This window comes from Myripristis murdjan, chromosome 3 (assembly GCF_902150065.1).
Source record: "Myripristis murdjan chromosome 3, fMyrMur1.1, whole genome shotgun sequence".
NCBI lineage: Eukaryota > Metazoa > Chordata > Actinopteri > Holocentriformes > Holocentridae > Myripristis > Myripristis murdjan.
This window is the reverse complement of record NC_043982.1, coordinates 34,043,551-34,067,680: the sequence shown is the minus strand read 5'-3', so window position 1 is coordinate 34,067,680 and position 24,130 is coordinate 34,043,551. Positions and strand designations below refer to the sequence as shown.

General features: G+C 41.4%; 1 protein-coding gene across 1 annotated transcript; it reads left to right on the top strand.

Annotated features, from left to right (window-relative positions):
* The first annotated feature begins 961 nt into the window (after positions 1–961).
* Positions 962–23,890, top strand: mylk3 (myosin light chain kinase 3). The gene is made up of 13 exons (XM_030048651.1): positions 962–1,555; positions 3,618–3,714; positions 4,436–4,709; positions 6,883–7,277; positions 8,995–9,100; positions 13,095–13,188; positions 14,297–14,406; positions 14,621–14,762; positions 17,940–18,010; positions 18,682–18,810; positions 20,578–20,730; positions 23,170–23,305; positions 23,404–23,890. Exons 1-13 carry the CDS (start codon positions 962–964, stop codon positions 23,476–23,478), a joined length of 2,376 nt encoding a protein of 791 aa, XP_029904511.1. The 3' UTR covers positions 23,479–23,890.
* Positions 23,891–24,130: the final 240 nt, after the last annotated feature.

Sequence of the window (24,130 nt, the reverse complement as noted above, 5' to 3'; positions counted from 1 at the left end):
GCTTCTGACCACAGGGGCTGCCAAAATCAACACAAAATCCAAGTTCCTTGCAGTCGCTTTAAAAGTTTGATCTGCTAAACACACATGACAGAATTTAGAGCTGTATTTAACTGTTTATTTCTATGTGCTTGCTTGGAGAAGTGTGTTCGTATATGCTAACTTAATTTAACCTTTAATTAAATACTTGTCTCTAAATAAACCTACTGTAATCAATCCATCCATACATATGTCCATTTTTTCCCTGCATATTCCTATTCAGGATTTACTGGGGCCGGAGTCTTTCCCTGCATGCATTAGACAGAAAGCATTCACAATACTGTATCACTTAAATTTATGGCAGCACACATGGTGGTGTAGCATTTATGTAGCTTGCAAATCTATAATCTCTATGCAGCAGCAAACACCATATATCCCTGTGATATAACAAACTGGTAGCAGAATAGCTGGCTGGGAACAATGGTGCCTTGTTCTATAGTCCTAACAAACATAATTTTTTCTTGTCTTGGCAAAGAAGGGGCCCCTGCCATAAGGTCATTCCTGGCATGCCCACCAGTCAACAGTCAGATCTACTGAGATGAATTTAAATGTTTTGGTGACGTCAAGCCACCGTTGGAATCTTGGCTGTGACTTTTGGCTTGGTCCAGAAGAGGGAAGGGGGGGCTACAAACAAGTGGACAGATAAGATAGTGAGGAGGAGGTATTTATTTAGGGGTGTTGTGTCTCTGGCATATACAGACAACAGGGATATACTGAGAGGTGGAGTGAGAGAGCGAGGCGGAGACAGCTAGGTGGGGCTGTTGTGGGGAGAGGTATCAAGGTAGACAGAGCTAGCGGCTTGAAGGGCTTCCACCAAAATAGAGCTTATGAAGAACAAACCAAGGTGGACTAACACGGCCACTGCTCCCTCTCTACCTCCATTCCACTGCCTATCAGGGACTACAGCTTTGATCCCGAAACAGCCATGAGCAAGCGGGCCACTTTGGCCAACTGCATTGCCAAAATGTATGACGGGGGTAAGCTGGACAATTCAGGAACCCCCACTGGAACTGTGAAGAAATCCCCCTCCACCACTGGACTCTTGACCACTCTGGGAGGTGTGGAAATTAGGTTGATGCAGCTGGAGGGCAGGGTGGAACAGATCGCCTCTACCCAGGCCGAAGTGCTTCGCAGACTAGATGTGGTCTGCCAGGGCTTGGACTCCTTGGAGAAGGACGTAACCCAGATACGCAGGAGCCAGGAAAGGGAGGGAGAGGTCCAGAATGGGGATGGTTTAAGGACTGCTTCCCCTTGTGCAGGAGGTGGGGAGGCAGCCTTGCTGTCAGAGGTGAAGGGCCTGTGCGGGGAGATGGTAACTCTGCTCGGGAACCTGCAACAGGAAGGGAAGAGGCAGAGGGAGAGGCTGGATGGGATAGAGGGCTCAATGTCAACCCTGGACAGGGTGATGGGTTACTTAGGTGAGGTGTTTCGTAGCTCCAAGGTGGTGGAGTTTATCCTGAAAGGTGTGGTGCCCTGGAGGATTAAAGGCCTGCTTGGCAACGACACTCCTCCGGACCAGGTCAGTCCATTCCAAGACTTCATAAGTCTTTTTTAATTATTATTATCTCTAACAAATATTTGCAAATAAATTGACTTTAATCTAAGTCACCCAGTGATTACCTCCTCAATTAATTTTGGGGTAAGTGTTATGAACCTGTAATGTGTTACGTTAATTTTATGTTTCATACTTATAGTACACCATAGGCTTGTCAAGGGTCTAAAACAATTGTAGGACAAATTTCCGTTGTAGGAAAACTGCTTTTAGATGTTTGATCTTGGTAGACTTTTGCTGTAGAGCTCAAAGAGGTGCTACTTTAATGCTCCCTGTTTACAATTACGTGTTGTCAGTATGTGAGCTTTAAAATAACTTTTATGACTTTCTCAATAAAAGAAGCCTAAAATAACCCTTACCCTGCAGTGTATGTGCAGCTCACTCAGCCAGACTTTGATTCAGGTGATGCAACCACTTGGAAAACATTATTCTGTTCCAACAACTGTGCCTCTCTGGTGGCTCACCAAGAGGATTTTTCACAGCCCTGTCTTGGATAATGGCACATGTTGCCATTGCTGTGTGACCTTTATTGAGGTCCCAGTATTTCCCCTGTCTAGCAGTCAGCTGGGCTTCAGCGTCATGGCTTACACAGAGCTATTCAGTGATTGATATTATTGCTGCTTGTACTGTAGGCATCTGTCTTCTACACTTTGGTTACTGAAATAATCAGCCATATTAACATATAATACAATAAATAATATAACGCCAATGCAAAAGCTCTCCATGCTGCCATGAAAACGCTATCATTAAATGTGTGACTGCACTCAGTCATAATTAGGTCAATTTGTGGGCAAGTGTAAATAGGTTGTCATATGTGTGATTGATTTCAGATTCCTTCTCAATTGTCTCCTTTGTCACCACCATATAGGGCCAACACTATTTCAGCCACGGTGCACAGCCGCCCCAGCCTATTGTGCATGTGTGACTTGAAATTGGGCTCCTGTCCAGCAAATGTCATTTGGCCTCCACCGCAAAAATCAGTACAGCTAACCTGTGTGGTTGTTTGGCTAGTGGCCTGGAAAGAATGCAAGTTGTCCATTGCTGCAGTGTGTTTGCCAAGATAAGGATATCAACTGCCTCCACACTTGGACTAAAGTTGAGGATGAAACAGAGCTGTCAGGGCTTTGTTCAATATCTACTTTGATTAGACACCCACATACTGAGACGGATATAAGATATGAATACCTGATGATGAACAGCCATTCAGCTTCATCATTACAAAATATTTGACTAAACACGGTATGGAAAACAGGCAACCCATCAATGTCTACCCACCCACACAAACAGCATCTAAACAAATGTAAATGAACACACAACAATACTCTTTGTTTATTCCTGTCAAGATTGATGCCACAGATAATCAGCAGATTTTTCAGACTGGCTTTGTTACACCTGGAGCCAAAACACATAACCTCTGGAATGAAAACAACTAAAACTTTTATGAGATCTGGACAAGATACACCGACATCGTTAAGTTTAGGGTTATGGTTGGGTGAGGACTCTCCCTGCTGTCATATCATGGCTATATTACCGTATGGCCACCAGCCAACAAATGTTCAAACCAGTCACAACACTTGCGGGCTTGATTATCTAGATCAATTAGTTTTGCAGCTGATGTTCCATACTAGCCTATTGTTGTCTAGTTAAGCTAGTTAGTCATTTAATGAATACCAGGTTCATTTATATTTTTATTTCAATTTGACCAGAGTTTCTTCAGTGTTGTTCATGTTTGCCTGTAGCTAACTCTGAAAGACTGATTCTTGGCCACCCCACTGAGGTTTAAGTGAGTTTATTTCTTCCCCGCAGAGCAGCTCTGCCTCTAAAAAGTTTTAACCAAGCCTATGCTGCTGCATGTAAGAGTGATACTTAAAATTTTACCTAAGTATCTACAATAGCCGTGGCTTAGCAGGAACAAAAGTACCTTACAGGCACCAAAAATCTTGGAGTTATGCTATGGCTTTCTTTGGTGTAGGAGATTACATGTAAGTGTAACAGGGCTGATTATCCATTGGGGTGTTTTTCCTCTTAGAAAAGGGATTGTGCAGAAGATGGGAGTCCAGCACCAAAGCCCACAGTCTGCCATCGGGGTACACAGGTGGAGGAAGAGGGGTCTGAACCAGCAGAAGGTGAGCCTCTCTCATTATCACAAAAATGATGCTGAATTTTACCTTTAAGGATACACTGGCTTGTCACTGAGCAATAACTTTTAAGATACAGTATGCCAGTGTAAACCTGACATGGGTGATTCTTTGTACCCTAATATAAAAACAAATATGTTACAATATACGGGCATTAAGAGATGTAGGGTTGAAAAATAATGCAGCTGTATGCTATTCCAAATAAGACGAATCCTTTTTTGAATTTAGAGAGTATATGTAATACTTCCACCAATTATTGAAAACATATTGTGTTACATTAGCAATGTAATTTTATAAAATGTCATATAATACAAACTCACATGACAAAAGAAGTCATGAATCTCCTGTGGAGTCACAGGAGATTCAATCAAAACTTCTAAACTAGAAAAAAATAATGTAAACAAAAAGATGAAAATCATATCATATTATTTTTTTTTCTTTTATAGCCAAACACACTGTAGTTGTATTTGTCTGAATGATAACTACTAAAAACTGATGGATTTTCTGAACTACCACCATGCCACAGCAAAATCTAGTCAAACAACTGGTTTTAAACTATCTCCCAGTGTTGACTTTGCTTTCAAAATCTACAGACAGAATAAAAAAATCAACAGGTAGATACACACACTGTCAGGGAATAGATGCATGAATGTTGTAGAAATGTGAATGGGACTTTCATCCTCCTCCCGTTCCTCTGGCTTCCTTGCAGACACCAAACAGATTCCTGAGGAGGTGAAACAGGCAGATCCTGAGGCTCCATCTCCAGTCTCTCCCCCTGAGTCTCCCACGTGTCCATCGCCAAGTTCATCCTCAGTTCAGCAGGAAGAGGCTCCTCCTCTGCTGACCCGAGACGGCTCCACCAAAGGCTCTCGAAGGCCCAAGGAGGTCACCATGAAGAGTCGAGAACCTACCAGAGTCCAGACCTTTGTGCCAGAGAATCAGGAGGATACAGCAGCTCAAACCACAGCCCCTGTGCTGGATAGGTAATCTTCTGACTTTAGATTAGATTAGACTGGACTAGATTCGACCTCATGAAAGAATGTTCTCTCTGCTGAAATTTGGCCATTGAGCGATCAATGATATGAGTCAAAAAATGGTAAAAATCAGGATTCCCGCAATAATGGTATGTGCAAATGTAGAGACATCAATCAGCAGAACTGGCTCACACAGAGACACAGTGTGAGATCTTTTACAGGTGATAATTAGTGATTCCTTTGTCTGGTTGGATATGACTTTAGATTTCTATTTACTTTGGACATGCTGTTCAAAGGAAATCCATGTAAATTACATGACATGCTGAAGCTGGCCAGCCCTTACACATATAGTGTCGTGATACAGTTCAGTTAGGAGAAAAACTTTGCTGTTATTGCTGATTGGTATAAAGGTAAATAATATGGTGGTATATAGAGGGGGTGCATAAACTAACGTGCGATTATCCTAAGGCAAAGAACCAGCTGAAAGAAAATTTAGCCTTGTTAAAACTTTGAGGAAAGCTGTAACTGCTTCAGCCTGCTGCCCCCGTTAGTAGGTTCAACAAATCCAGGGTCCTTCAAAACCACTGTCCACATCCATGAGAACTACAGCCGCTTGCTCCACTGATACAAAATCCGCTTGAGGGAATTTAAAGGGAAATCAGAGTTTACCTTTGTCCTTTAAAATAACTTTTGGATGTACTTAACCATCATGCATACTTTGAAGTTACCCCATAAAGATTTAAATTAACCTAAGAAGGCTGTGAATTCTGTTCCACAAACATAAAACTTTGTAAACTGAGCTTCGCTACTGTCCAATACATTTCTGAAAGGTATCCAAAGTCAGTCATCTGTGTTTACTCTGGTTTCTCATATTATCTCCCGCCAGACAATGCAGATGAATAGTCAGCAGCCCAACCACTCCCCAATAGAGGGATTAACTGAATAGTGACAGACTGAGCTGCTGACAACCAGTTGTCAACAGTCTAGCTAAGCGACAACACAACTTATTTAGTTTCATCACACAGATAAAATATACCAAGAGCATCTCAAATATAGAACAAATAATACATTTTGACCACACATTGTGAAAGGCTGTTAGTACATTTTGAAACCAAGTTGCATCTGGCTGCTCTGCGGGCTACCTAGATAAGATGATGATTTGAGTCATTTGAGTGCTGCTAAAACCAAATCATTACTTTTTTTTTTTTTTTCCACAATATGATAAAACTGTTCTGGAAGCCATTTTGAACTTTATTCACAAAAATATTTAGTTCCCATTTTCACAAAACAATAATGGTAGCAGTAATGGATAATGTCAGCTCAACCTTCATTTTAAGGATAAATTGACATTTATTGAATTTTCATTTGGTGCAGACTGCAATATAAACAAATAATCAACCTCAGGATGTTTTGCTGGCTGAATTGTGCCATTTATTATTTGTGGTGAAAGCACCTTGAGAGTGCATTAAGTGCATCACCCACTGTTAACTGTTGTAGGCACTGATAATTGCCAGCCTTGAATCTGACAAAACTTTTGCAGAGATAACCAAGCCAAACATCTGTTTCTATGCCATCCAGTGTTCTGAGTGCACTCCCAGATCTCTCTTCTAATTGCACTATTATCCATAATTGCTATTCTGACAGGAAGCCAGTTGGAATGTTTATATCCAAACCACTCCAACCAGCCGGACTCCAGTTATTTCAAAGAGCTGAGAAGAGAGGAAAGAGCTTCAATAGCAGGTCAACAAGTTAGATGAGACAGTCTCGTCAACGTGAAGAGCTCTGTCACACACGGGATCACATTTTCATACTCATCCACTGAGGCACCTGCATGCATTTTCATTCACAGTGCACCTACAAAAGTGAAAGTTATATTTTGTACATCTGTGTCTGCTCTTTTCCCTGTGTTGGATCACTTGGCACCACTGTAACATTCATTCCTAGTGTTGGGGATTAAACGGGGTCTAGCAATTTGAATACTGATAACTAATCTGTGGCAGAGACGCTGTAATGCCTGTTAACTTTCTTTTTTTTTTAAACACTGGTAATCATTATTGAATGACATTTCAAGCATAATTTTCTCACTTTAACTCATACTGTGTACTGTGGTTTATTACTACGGTCAATTCTGCAATTCATTCCCTGAGGAGCTAACCCTGCTGATCACACTGTGTTCCTGCAGGCCAGAGTCGGCTGCTGAAGTGGTTGCTGATGCGGATACCATGGAGATAGGAAGGCCTGACTCATCCACCACCATTACTGAGGAACCCAAGTCAGAGGTCAACCATGAAACCATCTCCCCACCTGCCAAAGAACAGAAGACTTTATCTGCCCTAACAGAGCCACAAGTAAGTCAGAGCCAGAGTGAGACAACCGGTGTGGTGAAAACACAGCTGGAAACCGAGGTAATTCATCTCCAGAGTGTGCAAGAGGATTCGGCGCAGCAGTGCTCCATCCAGCCGGACCTTAACTCATCACCAGGGGCAATAACGGATGGAGCCGAACCCACCACCACAGCACCAGCCTCCTCAGGTAGCAGACAAAACGCTGCCTCGGCGTCCCAGTTTGCGGTCATAGGTAAGCTTGGCACACCTACCACACGGGCCAACACCTTTATGAGCTGGACCTTGAGTGCTCAAAGCTTGACATTCTCCTAAAGCAGAAATGGTTTCCATTTTGCACAATAAATGATGTCTTGCATTTTTAAAAGTAAGTGGATGTATTTATATTAATGACAGATAGCAGACATATAGCATTTACTCATTACTATATTAAAACAGTTGACCAGTGTCCTCATCTCATGATCAGACCACTGACACAACCTGATTTCAAGTTTTCAGAAACTGAAACTTAATTTCAAACCTTGATGCTCTTTTGTTTGAGTTTATGTGGTGGTAAGACAGTTTTACACCACAATAAAAAGAAAAAAAAAAAATCTGCGTGTACAATTCCAGTTTGAATATGTGTGAAATTTTTGTTGAATGTTTGCAGTTGATGTTTGCAGTAGTGGCTGATTAATGGTTACATGTAATGAAATCACAAACCTTTAATATGTAATAGGAGGATTAAATCAGGGAGTGCCATCCTGTTTGTTGATAACTTGTGGGCATGTAAAACCCTTTGAGACTGTAAACACTGACATTGGGCTTTAAATAAACTTGAACATGAACCTAACACATTTTTAGCAATTAATTGCCAGGATTCATATCTCTGAAAATTAACTGCTTGTCAATTTGTGAGGAAATAAACAAATATGAACTACAAGCATTCATTTCCCACCCATATATTCCAACTGGAATTAGAAAGACAAATGTATTCATCACAATGACAAAACTACTTACAACCACAGAACCTTTAAACTCATCAAAATGTAGCTTAAAGCTTTCAGATTGTTACCAAATCCAGAATATATGCAGGCAGGCACGATACCAATATAGGCCATTCAATATAAGAAAGATATTCATAGAATTTGTGCACACTTTAATTTGTCGAACTATGGCTGTTCATTGTGTCTGAAGTTAATATCTTCTCCTTTATTTAATGAGTTTGGTGACAGCATAGGACAATCTGGAGCCACAGTTTTGTTTGCATAGAGACGTGGTGACATACGAGCAAGGGCTCGTGGGGAAGAGACAGTCATTTTACATGCTTCATTTCATGGCGCTGGATGTTAATTTAGTCTTTGAACTGTCTCTCCTGGTCACCGGCCTGGCCTTGATGTAATTGGCCGTGGAGGATTTTGCACTGGAGGCTATTGAGGGGTAGTTGAATTGCATATCCAAGCCTTTGTAGTTCAGGATGGACACTAGAGTGAAAAACCTGCTTGTTATAGGATTTCAGTGTGTGGCAACCTGTCCTCCCAAGTGATGATCATCTGGAGACCCTTTCTGTGGAAGTCCTCCATGGATTTGATGTTATGTGTGGTCCATGTATCACAACCAGGGTGGTGTGGAAATACAGAGTGCAGAGGTATACACGGCCATTCATTTGAAGATTCAGGTCAGGGTTTTGGAAAACTCCAAAGTACTGGAAAGTAGGAACAATGGCCAGCTGCTGCCCCACTGTTGCAAAAATAACTGGGTGTGGTGGGTAGCTGACAGACTTACTTCAGTCTCTTGCATGTTGATGGCATTTTTCTACATGCTGTAATGGATGCAAAGAGAGAGCTCTGTAGGGAGTGTGTACTACCAGGGAACAGTCAGTCATCAGCACACACACACACACACACACACACACACACACAAACACACACCAACAAACCCTCCTTGTTACCTTGTCTTCTCCTATTCTGTAGATGACTGTCCACCGGCACCGGCGCCTTTTGAACACCGCATTGTGAGTGCCAAGCAGGTTCCCATGGGCTCCTATTACAGCGTCAAGCCCAATGAGATTCTTGGAGGGTGAGTGTATCCTCCTCTGTTTGGCTTGAGATGTACAAATGAAAGTGTGCAAACCCAATGAGGTGCTGACTACTGGAGCAAATCAATTGTTTAAAAAGAGCAAAATTAGAGTCACACTCCTCTTTCCAGTTCAAGACACAAGACAAAGGTCATGCCAGGATGTGTAATATCTACAAAAATTGAAATACAATCATCACCAAAGCACAGGAATAGTGGAAACATGGAGTGTTGATGTTGCTGACCTTCTCTTATGGCATCATTAGAGGGAGCATTGAGTTTAGAGGTTTGGACAGGACATTTGGAAATGGTTGATGAGATGTCGTCTTATATTATTAGGATGTATATCCCATGAATTCACAACCTTATTTCAGTCCCGCTGGTGTCTGTGCAATGTGCGTCACAATAATTTGCATCGCATCCAATAACCAAGGCATCTTGGCAATGCATTTCAAGACACTTGTTACTGGCCAAATGCCAAAGTAAACTTCAGTTCCTAATTATGTCGCTTTCTTGGTGTGAAATGGCGTTTGCCTGATATCACTTTATGAGAATCAAACATACAGATAGAGATATTTTTGGACTGGTGCTGCTGATTGCAGATAAGTTGGATCAGTATTTAATATTTTAAAGTTCAACCATTTTCAAGCCCAAAAAAAAAAAAAAAAAAAAAAAAAAAAAAAAAGCAAGAAAATTTACAATCCAGTTTTTTCACTTCCATTTTTCTTCTTGTCAGGTTGAAAAAGTAGCCTCTCACTCTGCATTTAGACCATGGAGCATTTAGAGCATTTAGTCCATGGAATACAAAAACACCATGTTGAAACTCAGGTTAATAATAATAATGATTACAATAACAGTAACGTGAATAATATATACTTGATTGTAATTAATTATTATTGTTGTCATTGTTATTAGAGGTCTAATAATGACAATTACAAGTACACTAGCACTTTTAGGTGATCAGTGAAACTACATTTACCATATAAATACTCCTCCTTTTAACACCAAGTGCTGCTGTAGTTGACCATGTTAGTTATCTCTGTGCTAGTGCAATTAAATCAAATACACTGATGAACACACTACAGTTAGAAATTCTTTGTATGTGAATTCAGCATGGACCAACATCCTGCAGAGCTGCATCATGCTTGTGCTGCAATCTCCTTTTCCATACAATGAACCAGTGATCAAACAATCCAACATTTTTTGAAGCACTTTTATTTATTGTTTGCATTATTCTTGAATATTTGCGTAGATTATAGTAAAAATGTTACATGACAGGATTCAGGATAAGCATCCCATAGATAACTTGTGTAGTACTGATCAGTGTAATCAATCAAACTGCAGCATAGCCATCATATTGGTGGACAGCATGATGGCCATACTTGATGACGCCCAATGTACCGAAAGGACAATAACAGTCCAAAACAGGCAAGCCGATGTGACAATCACAGGGGTTTCATTTACCTTCCATCCCCTCTGGTCTTCTGTAGTTAAGCCCAAACACAACACATTAACTGGGGTCGCCCACTGGCTATTTATATTGCAGTCAGCTTGGCACCTGCTCAGTCATCTCTGCTCTGTGACCACAGGCCTTCAGATAATAACAAGAGCAGCTCGCTTACTCCCCAGTGGTAACTCAGTATGGCTGCCACATAGGCCCGTAATCAGCGCAGAGATAGCTAGCGTGGTCGCTGAGATAGCATGTACAATCAGAGCTGGGAGGGAAAAAAATTGTTTTAGCTATGCAGACATTTTCTTGAAGGCACAGCTGCTGGAGAGACGGAAATACTCTCATTGGTTGAGTTAACCTCAGTGGGCAAGGCCAGTGTTTCTGGCTAAATAAGGTAATTTGAAGGCCAGTGAAAAAGTGAGGAGTAAGAACGGAGGAAGCTGTCTTATGAAGTCTTGCAGATGTCCCACTAACTGAAAGAAAAAAGCCATCTAGTTACTCTGTTATCTAAAGCTTAGTTTGGTTAGCAAGGTAACCTAACCCTCCATGGTCCAACTAGCCATACAAGTTGATAAGTATATGGGTGAGCGAGTTAACAAGCCTGTTGACCTCCCAAAATCATGAATAAATATGATTGTGAATGGAAGAAAAGTGTTATGATTTGCAATTATATTTTACATTTGCGGCAAGTGCAACATTAGTACAAGGGTGTGTTGTAGTCACTGGGATGTGTGTGTCACAGCAAAAACTCAGACAGTTTTGATCTGATTTGGATCAAACTTGGTCAAAGGTTGTTTGGACTTCAAGGGCTTTTGTTAATCTGTCAAATGTCAAGGTTTAAGTGGGATTTCAAATTTTGACATATATTAACACAGGATATAGGCTTTAGTATGAAAGCTCATAGACTGGAGAGAGAGACTTAACTGACTTGCTGGGCCTGCGTAACCACCCTACTCTCCCGCTGATTGGCTAGTAATGATTATTGTTAGGGTTAGGATCAGCCAATCAAAGGCAGAATAGGGGCAGGTCTTCCTAACCAACGCACTGGATTTTTCACACCCAGCAAGTCAGTTTAGTTGCTCCCATACACTGCTGTGAGAGAAAGAAGAGTGTAGTACAGTCTTTTGACCATCAGAGGCAGTGCTGAGCACTTGCGAAGCATGGCAGAATATAATGTATGATGGTGAGGCTAAGTGTTATAAAATGATCACTACAGCTGATTCCAAATATTTCCTCATTACTAGAATATTACTGCCATTGTTATGCGGCCCTATATTTATAATGAAGACATTAATTACAAGCTAATGTGAAATCAGTGGTTTTAAAATTTTCAGAAATTTTCCTCAGGCGCTGAGACAGGGACTTTGACTAGTTGTAATTGTTACGGATTTCATTTATCTAAGAGCACAGTGTAGATATTTCTGGTACTTTTCACCAATTCACAGTAAAAAAACAAACAAACAAACAAACAAACAGCAATAATAATAATGATGATGATAATGTATTTTAGAGAGCTGATTTTGTGGAAAAACCCTATGGAGCTCATGCCCTCATCCACCTCATCCTCTGGAGGTGGCCTCATATTGTCTTCATCTCCCTAGCTATATAGACATAAACAGTATGTGGTGCAGGCACAGAGGCTTGCTGATTGCATTTCTGGCTTATTGAGATTCTGACTAGAATTTGCTCTTTGGCATTTAAAAATGTGCTATTTCGCTGACTATGGAAAATGCTCTGAAACAGAGGTTCTTTGGCTCCTCCCATCAAGTCTGAACTCAACGAGTGAGACTGTGTCTTCGTCTAGAGCAGCTCTGCCTCCAGCGAATGTATAAGTGAAACTCCAGTCTACATGTTGAACAGCTGGTAACACAGACACGTCTAAGCCCTGTCAGGCCACAAATAAACTCTGGCTGCTCCTGAGGTTATTTTGGGCGAGCGCTGAAAGGGTTCCATTTGCGTGCCCCCCTCGTCTTTTTAACATGGTCAATGCCATTTCAGAGGGTGTTTGTGTTAATGGTTTGGTAACATTCTGCCTCTGAAAATGGTTTGAACCTGAGCCATAGAGAGTCTGGTCGCTTGTCATTACCTGTCTAACTCAATGCTTCTTCAAAACGAGTTCAGCAGGAAGGCTGGGGTCCCTTAGCGGCTCTCACAGGTTCTCCAGCAAATAAGGACTGACTATAATTCAACTCACTAGAAATGATGAGGATGTACAGTAAATGTGTTGTCAGATGTAGTTTTCAGTGTCACTACCATTATCAATCAACTGCACGGTACAGTCCTACTATTCAGAACCAGCTGGAGCAGAGTAGTTAATTTTCCCTTTTAATTTATCAGAAATTATCCTAATTAGAGGATGACTATTATGATCACAGGTTTCATGATGACCATTATTATCTCTTCAATTCTGAAATTCAATACAACATCATCAGCAACTAAAATCTCTGAGACTAAGTCATACAAAGCTCTAGTTTACATGCACCACACTAGTAAGTGTAATATACTGCATTTACCCATTTCTTAAGCATTATTTCTGTGTTTGTACAGGGGCAGGTTCGGTCAGGTCCATAAGTGCGCTGAGCTTTCCTCAGGTTTGACCCTCGCCGCCAAGATTATCAAAGTCAGAGGGATGAAGGAACGGGTGAGTGAACGACAGCAGGAAATACTTCTGGGGTTAGATTAATACATGAGGCTGATATTGTCCATTATTTTTAATCAAAGATATGTGGTGCAGTCAATATTCATTACACATTCATTGTGTAGTTGTGTAGTTGTCTATGGAAAACCATTAATGAGACATTTTGAAGTTTCCACACAAAGTATGCACCAATATATATGCATGTTCGTATTATTATATATTATTTTTAGTAATAGCAGCAGCAGTAGTAACAGTAATTGTGGCAAAAACACACAAAAAATTGTGATAAAAACATTGAACATACACATTTATTCTTACTCCTCTTATTGATATTCTATTATGTTTTTGGAAGGGAAGTGGTCAAATTTTCATACTGAATATCAGCAGCTTAAATGCAAAAGCGTTGGCACCGACACTGGCATTCAGAAACCCGTATCAGTTGAAGAGTACCTCCTTTCTGTCACCCTGTCACCAAAGTCAACTCAACTCTGTGTTCCTGTGAAAGTGATTTATGAGTCACTGGGGAGCAACATCTTAGCTGTGGCGTTTGCCTATGAGTACACACACACACGCGCACACACACACACACTTCCATCTCTCTGTATTTCCGTGTGACCGCAGACACACACATGTCTATGTTGTTCGAAAGAACACGTTCTCATCTTACTGCACAGCCTACATCTAGAAGTCCTTACTCCTCACATGCCTTCACTATTTGGCTTGCATTACAAATGTTAATCGCTGCTTCTAGTAAGCTCTTTTATATAACACTGTGAGTGCATTTGACCTTGCTGTGGACAAGTATGACAAACGCTTCATGTTTATGCCTCTGAATTCAGCCTTTGTGCATCTAAATGAAGAGCAAGAGAAGTAAATGCTGAAGAGCTCTGACAATTCAGATAAGCTCCATTCAGGTTTTTTAATACATTTTTTGTTGTGGAGGAACACATTTGAGGACAACTAATTAAAGAGCATAATTGGAGAGAATAAACACTGTCCTCTTGTCAGATTATTCTTACCTACCATTTATGATCTACAAATCAAAAATGAAAGGTCTTTTGCATGCATATCATTGCCCTTTCTCTCTCTCTCTTAATTTTCTTTAATAAAGGATGAAGTGAAGAATGAAATTGGGGTTATGAACCAACTCAACCATGTGAACCTGATTCAGCTGTATGATGCCTTTGAGTCACGGACAAACTTAACATTAATCATGGAATAGTAAGTTTCCTGACTTTCCAATGGTGTGCAACATTTAAGTGGCATTAGCAACACTGCTGTTTCTGATAAAGCCAAAAATATACTTTTATGTATCCTAGTTAGGGAAAATAATGCATACTTTTTTAATATGTGAGCAAAACTGATTCCTTTCCCATTATATTGCTCTTGTGGGTGTTGATGGTGTCATGTCCTTGTGTTCCTGTGCATTCGACAGCGTGGAGGGTGGTGAGCTGTTTGACCGCATCGTGGATGAAAACTACCAGCTGACCGAACTTGATGCCATCATCTTCACCAAGCAGATCTGCGAGGGCGTTCAGTACCTTCACCAGCAGTACATCCTCCACCTGGACCTCAAGGTGACGCCTCACTGCACTCATCATCCATATGCAACATGAACAGCGTGCTTACGTTTCTGCTTTTAGTTCATGTTCTTAATCTCAAGGAAACACTAATGCCGGTCCTTGAAGCCCCAGTGCCCAAGGACCGTTTGCATGCTCTTGTATTGTATTTTATATCTTACCACTAAAGCCCTATTTGACAGGATTAGTATCTCCATGGTGATCATAAATATGACTTGAGCAATAGATTAATTTAAACCAGCAGCCATGTAGGTGAGTGGTTCTCAACCAAGGCTTCAAGTACCACCTGTTCTCTGCTCTTACACACCTGATGAAACACACACTGTCATGCAGCAGAGACGGGAAGAAAAGCAGACTGTTGACGAATAAAGTAAAATAAGGACACCTCGGTGCTGAAACTTAATTGGGTTGAACATCTTTTTCCTTCTACCAGTAAAATTCTTTGAGGCTTATTTGTTCGTGAAACATAGTTGAAATATGCCAGATCTCAGCAAGGTCGTGATGTGTTTAACTAAGACTTTCATTCTTTAAAAAAAAAAAAGAAATCATTTTTAATGTCATACAAACAGATCCTCCGCACACTGACTCAAACTTTACTTTAACACTTTATTTAGAGGGAACAACGCGTTTCGCCTCAGCGTCTTCAGGTTCACCTCAAATCTGGCCTGATCATTTCCCGGTGTGTTTTTAAATGCTTGTGGGTCACCTGACCAATTTCACTGTTAGAGCCCGACTCAGGCAAAGAAACACATCAGTGTAACGTAGGGGTCTAATACACTGTGCTGGAACAACAAGCAAGAAGCAGAAAAATATTAACCAAATTGTAAAGTTACACAACCTACAAAAAATATTTACATAGAAAGCATCAATGATATATTAGGCAATAGAAATATGAGAGAGTACTAGGAAGCACTATATAAGCTAGAGACCTCATATTTAGAAATACAATACACATCTCTCATGTAGCACAAAAATATGACAAAAGTAGAATATATCCCACCAATTTATCTCTCAAAGAAAACAAGTCAAGTCATGTGAATCATTCATACCGAACGGTTCGACAGTAAATAGTTCATTGATCCAAAAAGCTTCCCTTCTCAGGAGTTGTTTGATAATGTTGCCCCCTCTTGGATTAGGCAATAGTCTTTCTATTCCAATGAATCTGAGAGAAGCTGCAGAACCATGATTTTTTTCTTTGTAGTGTCTGGCGATGGCATAATCCAGGTTGTTATTTCTAATGGCCGCTTTGTGCTCTGCAATCCTCAACTTTAGATTGCGTTTGGTTTGGCCAACATACAACAAACCACATGGACAAATAAGTACATAAATTACATGAGTGGAAAGACAATTGATAAATTCTTTTATATTGTATTTCTTTCCCGAACGGGGGTGATTGAATGTTTTTGTATCAAATGTGTTGGCACAATGTGCACATTTTCCACATCTGTAATTTCCATAGACCTGCTGAGAAAGCCAGTTGGTTTGAGTAGGTTCGCTATACATAGAACTGACAAATATCATGGTTCTGCAGCTTCTCTCAGATTCATTGGAATAGAAAGACTATTGCCTAATCCACCTGACGACGCTGAGGCGAAACGCGTTGTTCCCTCTAAATAAAGTGTTAAAGTAAAGTTTGAGTCAGTGTGCGGAGGATCTGTTTGTATGAGTTTATCGCTAGTTCCTGCTGCCTTCCAGCACCTGACGACCTGTGGCTGTGCGAGGAGTTTGCACTGATTGCAGTTTTGTCATTTTTAATGTCCTCTGGTGCAATTTGATGACAAAGGCTGACGGCCAGGGCGGACTGGCGTGCGGGGAAACCGGTGATTTCCCCGGTGGGCCGGTGGGCCGGGCCACGAGACAAAGAAGAAGCAAAAGAAAAAGAAAAATAAAGGGAAAAAAGTCTACGCGCAACGGCCAACAGCGTCGGGCGGCTATTGTTGTGATAGGCTATACTTGTGACCCGAGTCGCACTTCACTCCGCACCCAACCCCACCCGCGGCCCGGTTTCATGACTGATTCCCGGCCTGAAAGGGGTTCCCAGTCCAGCCCTGGCTGACGGTGTTACCAAACTAAGTCATGAACAGAATGTAGCAGCTGAGTTATTGAGGACATTATCTCTCATTCTTTTTAACCTGAGTTGCACCTCTTCCTCGAGTCTGTATCCTCTCTGCATGCCCTGTTCAGGCACATTGTTGTGTCCAGGTGATAACGCTAGCCTTAACCTTAACCTAACCCTAACCTTAACCGCAATTATGAGAGATTGAACGTAGATTTGTGAGGGTTTTGCAAATCTGGGGTTACCATCTAGACAGGACCCAGGCAGATCTGTTTCAACCAATCAACATCAAGCCCTTAACTGGATCAGATGTGCAAGAGTAGAGCTGGAACAAAAACTTGCAGGACGGGTGATACTTGAGGACTGGGCTGAAAATCACTGATGTATGTAATTGACCCCGGCATTAATTAAAGTCCAAGTTACCTCCTGTGTTTTAACTGATTATTCTCGTCCCATCCAGAAAGACACCTCAGTATTGTACATCATGAAGCGTACATGAAGTGTTTGAGGAGGCTTTTGTGATTCAGCCTATATGAGCCAACCGATACTCGGACTATACATTCATTTTAGGCAACCAATAAGGCAAAGATACAATATCTATGATTTTTTTTTTTCATATGAATTCATTCCTATTTTACGACTCCTTATCGCTAATTGATGAAACGCAATAGCAACTCATCCCATAGCCAGTTCATGAAAAACTTTTACATTTGCTGTTACACTTTGTGTCTGGTACGATTAACTTGGGACTGACAAATTAAAAAACATGAAAAATCCCCCCAAAATTGGAAAAAAAAAAGGATTTTAATCATACAAGAATATGCAAGTGTTGGAATTATGGTTAGGACATGATTTGTCTTTGTGGATGTCATATTGAATCTTGGAGTCCTGTTCATATCAAAAGCAACTAGCAGGCTTTACAGGATTGCTTACTTCCTGACCAAATACGCGTGCCTCTGATGAGTGAAATAGCAGAAGAGCATGGCGAATATTTTATTACTCCTGCTATCTTGCAAGAGTAATCTTGTCCAAAAAGGAAATGCCATGCTCAGTGACATTATTGTACTTTCATTAATGTGTCTGCAATTTCCCGTTGTTTCCACTTGCTTCCCTCTCAGCCAGAGAATATCCTGTGTGTGAGCTCTACAGGAAACCAGATCAAGATCATAGACTTTGGCCTGGCCCGCAAGTAAGTGCCAATGCTTATTCCTCTGTCTCTGATGGGAAAAAAAGCAAAAACAAAGATGTGCTGTTCCTCAGTTGTTGCAGCCTGTCTGTGCTCAAAGGTCTCTCAGCGGTCTAAGCTGTTTTTCAGATTCACGGGCATGAAACAGCTCAAAAAAGTGGTTGAATGAATTCCTCCAGTTTCGCCATGGCATGTATGGCAATTCACATCGGCCATAATGCTCATTCAAAACAGCCCTATGTGTTTCTTTTTCAAGTTACAAACCACCGATAATTGAAACTTACTATAGTCGTGTCTGGCTGTTGTTTCAGCTCAGATTTTTTCTTTACTTTGTGAAAAAGCACCAAAGCTATAGCTCTGCATATTGATGAATCTCATCCACATGCCTTTCCTCTCCGCTCAGCCACATAAACATTTCGTTAACTCGCTCATTAGGCTCAGGATCTCGCACAGCTTCGAGCAGATTTTCATGAAACTTGTGGAAATGATGCATCTCACCTCTTTGTTCCACCACTTTCAAAATTACATGAAAATCCAAGGGAAGCACTTCCTATGACAGGTCAAAATAAGGTGATGCCTTTGTTGCTTATTAACCCAGTGGGAGACTTTTAAATTTGTGTGTGTGTGTGTGTGTGTGTGTGTGTGTGTGTGTGTGTGTGCATTGCATCTTCAAGGTACCGGCCACGTGAGAAGCTGAAGGTGAATTTTGGGACTCCAGAGTTTCTTGCCCCAGAGGTTGTCAACTACGACTTTGTCTCTTTCCCTACTGACATGTGGAGTGTTGGAGTGATCACATATATGCTGTGAGTATCTCACACACACACACACACACACACACACATGCACAAATGCACAGTCCCCCCTTTCATCTCTGTCTATTTCTGTGTGACTGCAGACACATGCATGTCCATGTTGTTTGACTTGCATTACAAATGTTAGGCTAATTAGTCTATGTTAGGCACTTTTATATAACACTGTAACCTAACCTTGCTATGGACACGTACGGCGAATACACTCTACCCTGTATTTCTGCCTCTGAATTCAGCCTGCAGTGAATCCCACAGTAACAGCTAAGCCCATTTTCCACAGTGTCCTCTCTCCCTTCTAAAAAATCTCGAGAGAAATCCTGTTTTTGTCATGCTTTTATCTGAGAAACAATTATCATGTCACTTGTGTTCCGTCCTTCAGACACCTTTTTTTCTTTTTCGTTCAACTCCTAATGATGATGAAATCTAATTTCTGAGATAACCATATTTTTTAAGAAAGCTAGTGTAGTAGACACTCACACATCTCCCACCTAGGTTGAGGGCTACAAAAGTGTTATTAAGCCTCATCTGCTACAGTGTTAAAGTATTAAAGCATCTTATGAATGAGAAGTACTTCTATTCAAGTACATCTGAATGCTTTTGAATTATTACGTGCTCTCAGAACACCCTCACTGGATGAAAAGGGCAGGAGTATATATTTCTATGAATTTCTATGGCATTAGTAGAAAATATAATCATTTTAGCAGGGAAGTAGGCAAAACGCTGTAGCAGAAAAACTTTAATAATAATAAGAGGAAGAGGAGGAGGACAAGAAGAAGAAGAAACTCTCCAAATGAAAATGTGTTGAGGTTGGCCGGTTTCACTCATAAACTGATACCATGGTATTTTGTTTTTGAGTGTTTCCACCTGAGAGTAGTTCAAGTTATCAAGATATATTGCTCAACAGGGCGACACACAATGTAATGGATGGATGGATGTAATTAAAATAGTTCATCTGGCAAGAAGAACTGCTTCAATTTTAAATGCAGGATATCTTCTACATAAAAGTTAGGGAAGGCTTAACATTCACCACGGCTGGAGCAGTCATATTACCCCCATATACTGTCCTAAAACCTAATCCCAATTTTAACCATAAACCCAAGATCTAATCTCAAAATCTCCCCTTGTAGAAATGGCTACAGTGAGCTCACACTGGAGGATTTTCCCCAGCTTTCCTCAGACTTTGAAGGGATGCTTTCCTGTGTGGAGTCATTGCACGCACACTTGCAATTTCGTTTCTCTGATTGTGCGGTCGCTCTATTTGTCCCCGCTTGGTTTGATACTGCACACATGGACACTTGAGAGGAACTGTTGATGGCAGTGCTCTATGCTGGCCCCTGCGGCTGAATCGAAGGCATACTTGAATGACAGTGACCTGGCTTTCCTCACCAACACTGATTCAATTAACTCTAATAACCTGACAGCTGAGGGGGGAAATGTAGGGCGCATCCAAAATGAGTGTCTGTATGTGTGTGTGTGGCCTACTTCCTGCTACTTGCCAGGCCAGCTAGTGTGTGTACCTGGCTGCCACTGTCCTACTTGGCTCTGCACCACTTAGTTCATTATCGTCCTGCGTTTAGAGGCACTCTGCTCCGTCGGTATACACTGACCTCGATATACCGCATGTACCTCGACCCCGCTTTCACACACGGGACGTTCACATGATGAGTCACGTTAAGATTCTTAATTAAAGGCTGACCTTCATAATAAGGACACTGGCACACACCCTGATGAGACCCTAACGTGCTGTGTGCTTGTCGTCAGGCTCAGTGGCCTGTCTCCCTTCCTCGGGGACAACGACGCAGAGACCATGAACAACATCCTCCACGCCAACTGGGACTTTGACAGCGAAGCGTTTGAAAATGTGTCCAACGAGGCAAAAGACTTCATCTCCAGACTGCTCATTCCAGTTAAAAGGTAACACCAGGGAATTATCTTGTTCCTTTGTAACTGAATTTAGTTGCAACCTGCAGCTTTTTATTGTTACCGTATTTCACCAATTAATCGCCCGGGCGTTTAATATGCAAAATCGACTTGGACCCCGGGCGTTTAAAAGAACCAGGCGGCTATTCGCTGCAGGCCTTTATTTATTTTTGCACCAGGTCATTATCGTGATGACAGCTGCTGTCCAACATATTTTCAGTCTGTCGATTTAATATTACGGTACACCCTTTTGTTCTAACGTTAGCTAGCGCTCTTATTTTGACAGAAAACAGAAGCGCCGCACTGTTATTGTGCGGCTAACTGTTTACTTCTGCAAAAATAAGGTGAGTAGCCTTATTTTAGGTTACCTCATTATGATGTAAATAATCGCCCCGGCGGTTATTCGGGTGGGCGTTTAATACGCAAAATGCGTGCAGACCCCAGGCGTTTATAAGAACCAGGCGGCTATTTGCGGCCGGGCGATTAATTGGTGAAATACGGTATATAAATTTGCTAGGGAATGTGGCAAAAATGCGTAGTATACAATTTTGCAATACATAATTTTTACTTTCTCTTTGCACCACATTTCTAATGACAAATACATGACAAATAATGCATACTTCACATTTTTTTTCCCGTTCTGATCATTTGGGGCCAACCATGGACTTTAAATCATTTTAAAAGCATGAACACAGAATTATGTCTCAAACTGAGCTGAATCAGAATGTATCATTTAATCCACAAACGCACTATGAGCCCATCTGTCCATTTTCTATTTACCCACTTATTCCTACCTGGTCAGGTTGCCAAGGCTAAAAACATGAAGGATTATTATCATCATCTTTTTTTTGTACTGGTATTACTGGTCACAATCTGAGAGATGCACATGGGAAAAAAAATATCCCCCCGCCCTCTAGCTGAGTTGCATGCATTTTAGTCATGAATATTTTTTAGCAAACAGGTTTGTCACAAAGTGTCCCGGAAACGAGCAGATGAAAAGGGTAGTACACCCGAGTGGCAGTCCAGGTACAGAGCAGAATGCTAACAACACCGCAGTGGCACAATGGCCAACCACGGCAGCTGAAAATTAAACTCAGCTGAATAAATGGATTGTGGGTCGTGCCTTAATTACTGAGGCAATGTGTAATTTTCCTGACAATGCCAGGAAGCTTGCTCCAGATGCAAGGGCTGTTATAGGAGAAGGCTCTGCCCCGGTAGTTTTCTTTGAGTAGGAAGAACAAACCGACCCACATCCTGTGAGAAGCAGAGAGCAGTGGGGGGTTTGGGGCTTACATTTAAATCCTCCAGAAATTGCAGTGCAAATCCATACCATGCCTTGGAAGTCTGAAGTAGGACTTTATCAATGACATACAGTGCTCTAGTACAGGGAGACAAAGACCAGGGAAGGCGTCATGTGATTTGCATAGAGTACTTGTGCTGCTCAGTTTCAATCATTTGGGTATTTCTAAGTGTGGAGTTGGAGCATCACACTAGTTGATTGTGGATGATCAGTTTTTCAAGGTCGGTAAAGCAGAGGAAATTACAAATTTTCTCAGGTGATTTCTTTTTCGGAGATCATTCTAATGCTGTTTTGGATAGGCATTCTTTGAGGAGGCAAGGAGACATCTGAAATGAAGAGAGCATGAAGATATAGATATATAACAGAGTGCTGGTGGTAAAATGAAAATAGAGGTCTGTGATAGGTCTTTGCAGCACAGGGCCTGAAATGGGCATTTCAGGTCTATCTGCACTGAGCTGCAGTGAGCTATTTTCTATCTATCAGTTCATTTCCAAAATACAGGATTCAGGTTTTTTTTTTTTTTTTGCTGCATTGTATCAGCACATTTATTACTATGCGCGGTTGTGCATATTATTTCCAAGAGTGAAAGATATTGAAATAATTATAGATAATAACATCAACACTATCAAAGGCTGTGCAACCTTCAAGGAGAACGAGGACAAACACACTGGTTGGAGCTGTTTCAGTGCTGTAACAACATCTTAAGTCCTAGAAGAAAAATGCCAGTGTTTTTCTTTTTTTGTTTTTTAGTATTATTATTACCATGCATGTGTTTTGGACATTGCTGTGGGCTCACTGATGAGAGTGACGAGGGTTAAATTATAGAATAAACATGAAGAATTTTCCGATAAAACATATGAGCAGCAATTTCAAAACTAACACAGAGACCTGCAGCGTGAACAAAGCCTAAGGAGACACAAAGTCCTTGTGAAGATGAGAATCAGTGATATTGAAATTCTCCGTCGGCGTTCTGTCACCAAATCTGTGAGAAACCCCTGAAGAGGTATACCAGCGGTCTATAGAGAGTAATGAGGGACAAAATTAGGGCTCTTCACTGTGCACTGCACTGCCGTCATCATTATGTGTATGTGTGTGTGTGTGTGTGTGTGTGTGTGTGTGTGTGTGTGTTGCAGTGGTCGGCTGAGTGCCTCTGGCTGCATGAAACACAGCTGGTTGAACAACCTGGAGGATAAAGCTAAAGTTTACCGTGTCAAGCTAAAGTCCCAAGTCAAACTACAGAGCTACTTAGCTGCCCACCGCCAGTGGAAGGTCTGTGCACCCTCTCTCTCTTTCATACATACACACACGCACACACACACACATGCAAACAGAAGAAATACTAATAAACACTGCTCTTCCTCTTGCAGAAACATTTCTACGTGGTCGCTGCTGCCAACAGACTGAAGAGATTTCGCCAGAATCGATCCATTAACACTGTGTAGCATCTGCAAATCAGCGGATTAATTAACCAGGTTTCAGTCCATTTATCAATAAGAGGGCTGGCCTCTGGGCTTTCTGCACCTGCCCATTCCACTGGGGTGTATTTGCCGGGATAAAACATTCAGTGTTTCAGATGCTAGAGGACATGTTACATGTTAAACATGACCACAAAGGCTCCGGTTTGTTGCCATGGGAGCGATTTGCTGGACATTACTGAGGCTTGTTGCTCTGTCACTATGCCTGCAATGAGTGCCATACGTAGTGAGCAATAGTTAACAGTATGCTGCGTGGGAATCCCTTTTCATTCTGCACAATGCACAGGGTTGGTGATAGATTATGCTTAGGATGCAGCTGACATTATTCAGGTGTACGTAAATGCATCGACGCAACCTCACTTCACAATATTTAATTGGATAACCAGTTTATGTGCACAAGAACAACAGTTCTTTCAGGTTTTAACTAGAACGGAGCCAGTCGGGTTAAATTACTTCCATTTAAGTGTCTTCATAAGCTCATCTGTAGTAATGTAATTACCTGTACTCCTGTTAACAGAGCAGGCTGCATGCAAACAGTCACTGACATTGGGAGGGGGGGGGGGTCACAGTATGAAGGAATGAGGCACTGCGTGTTTGTGATATTTCATGAAACGTTACT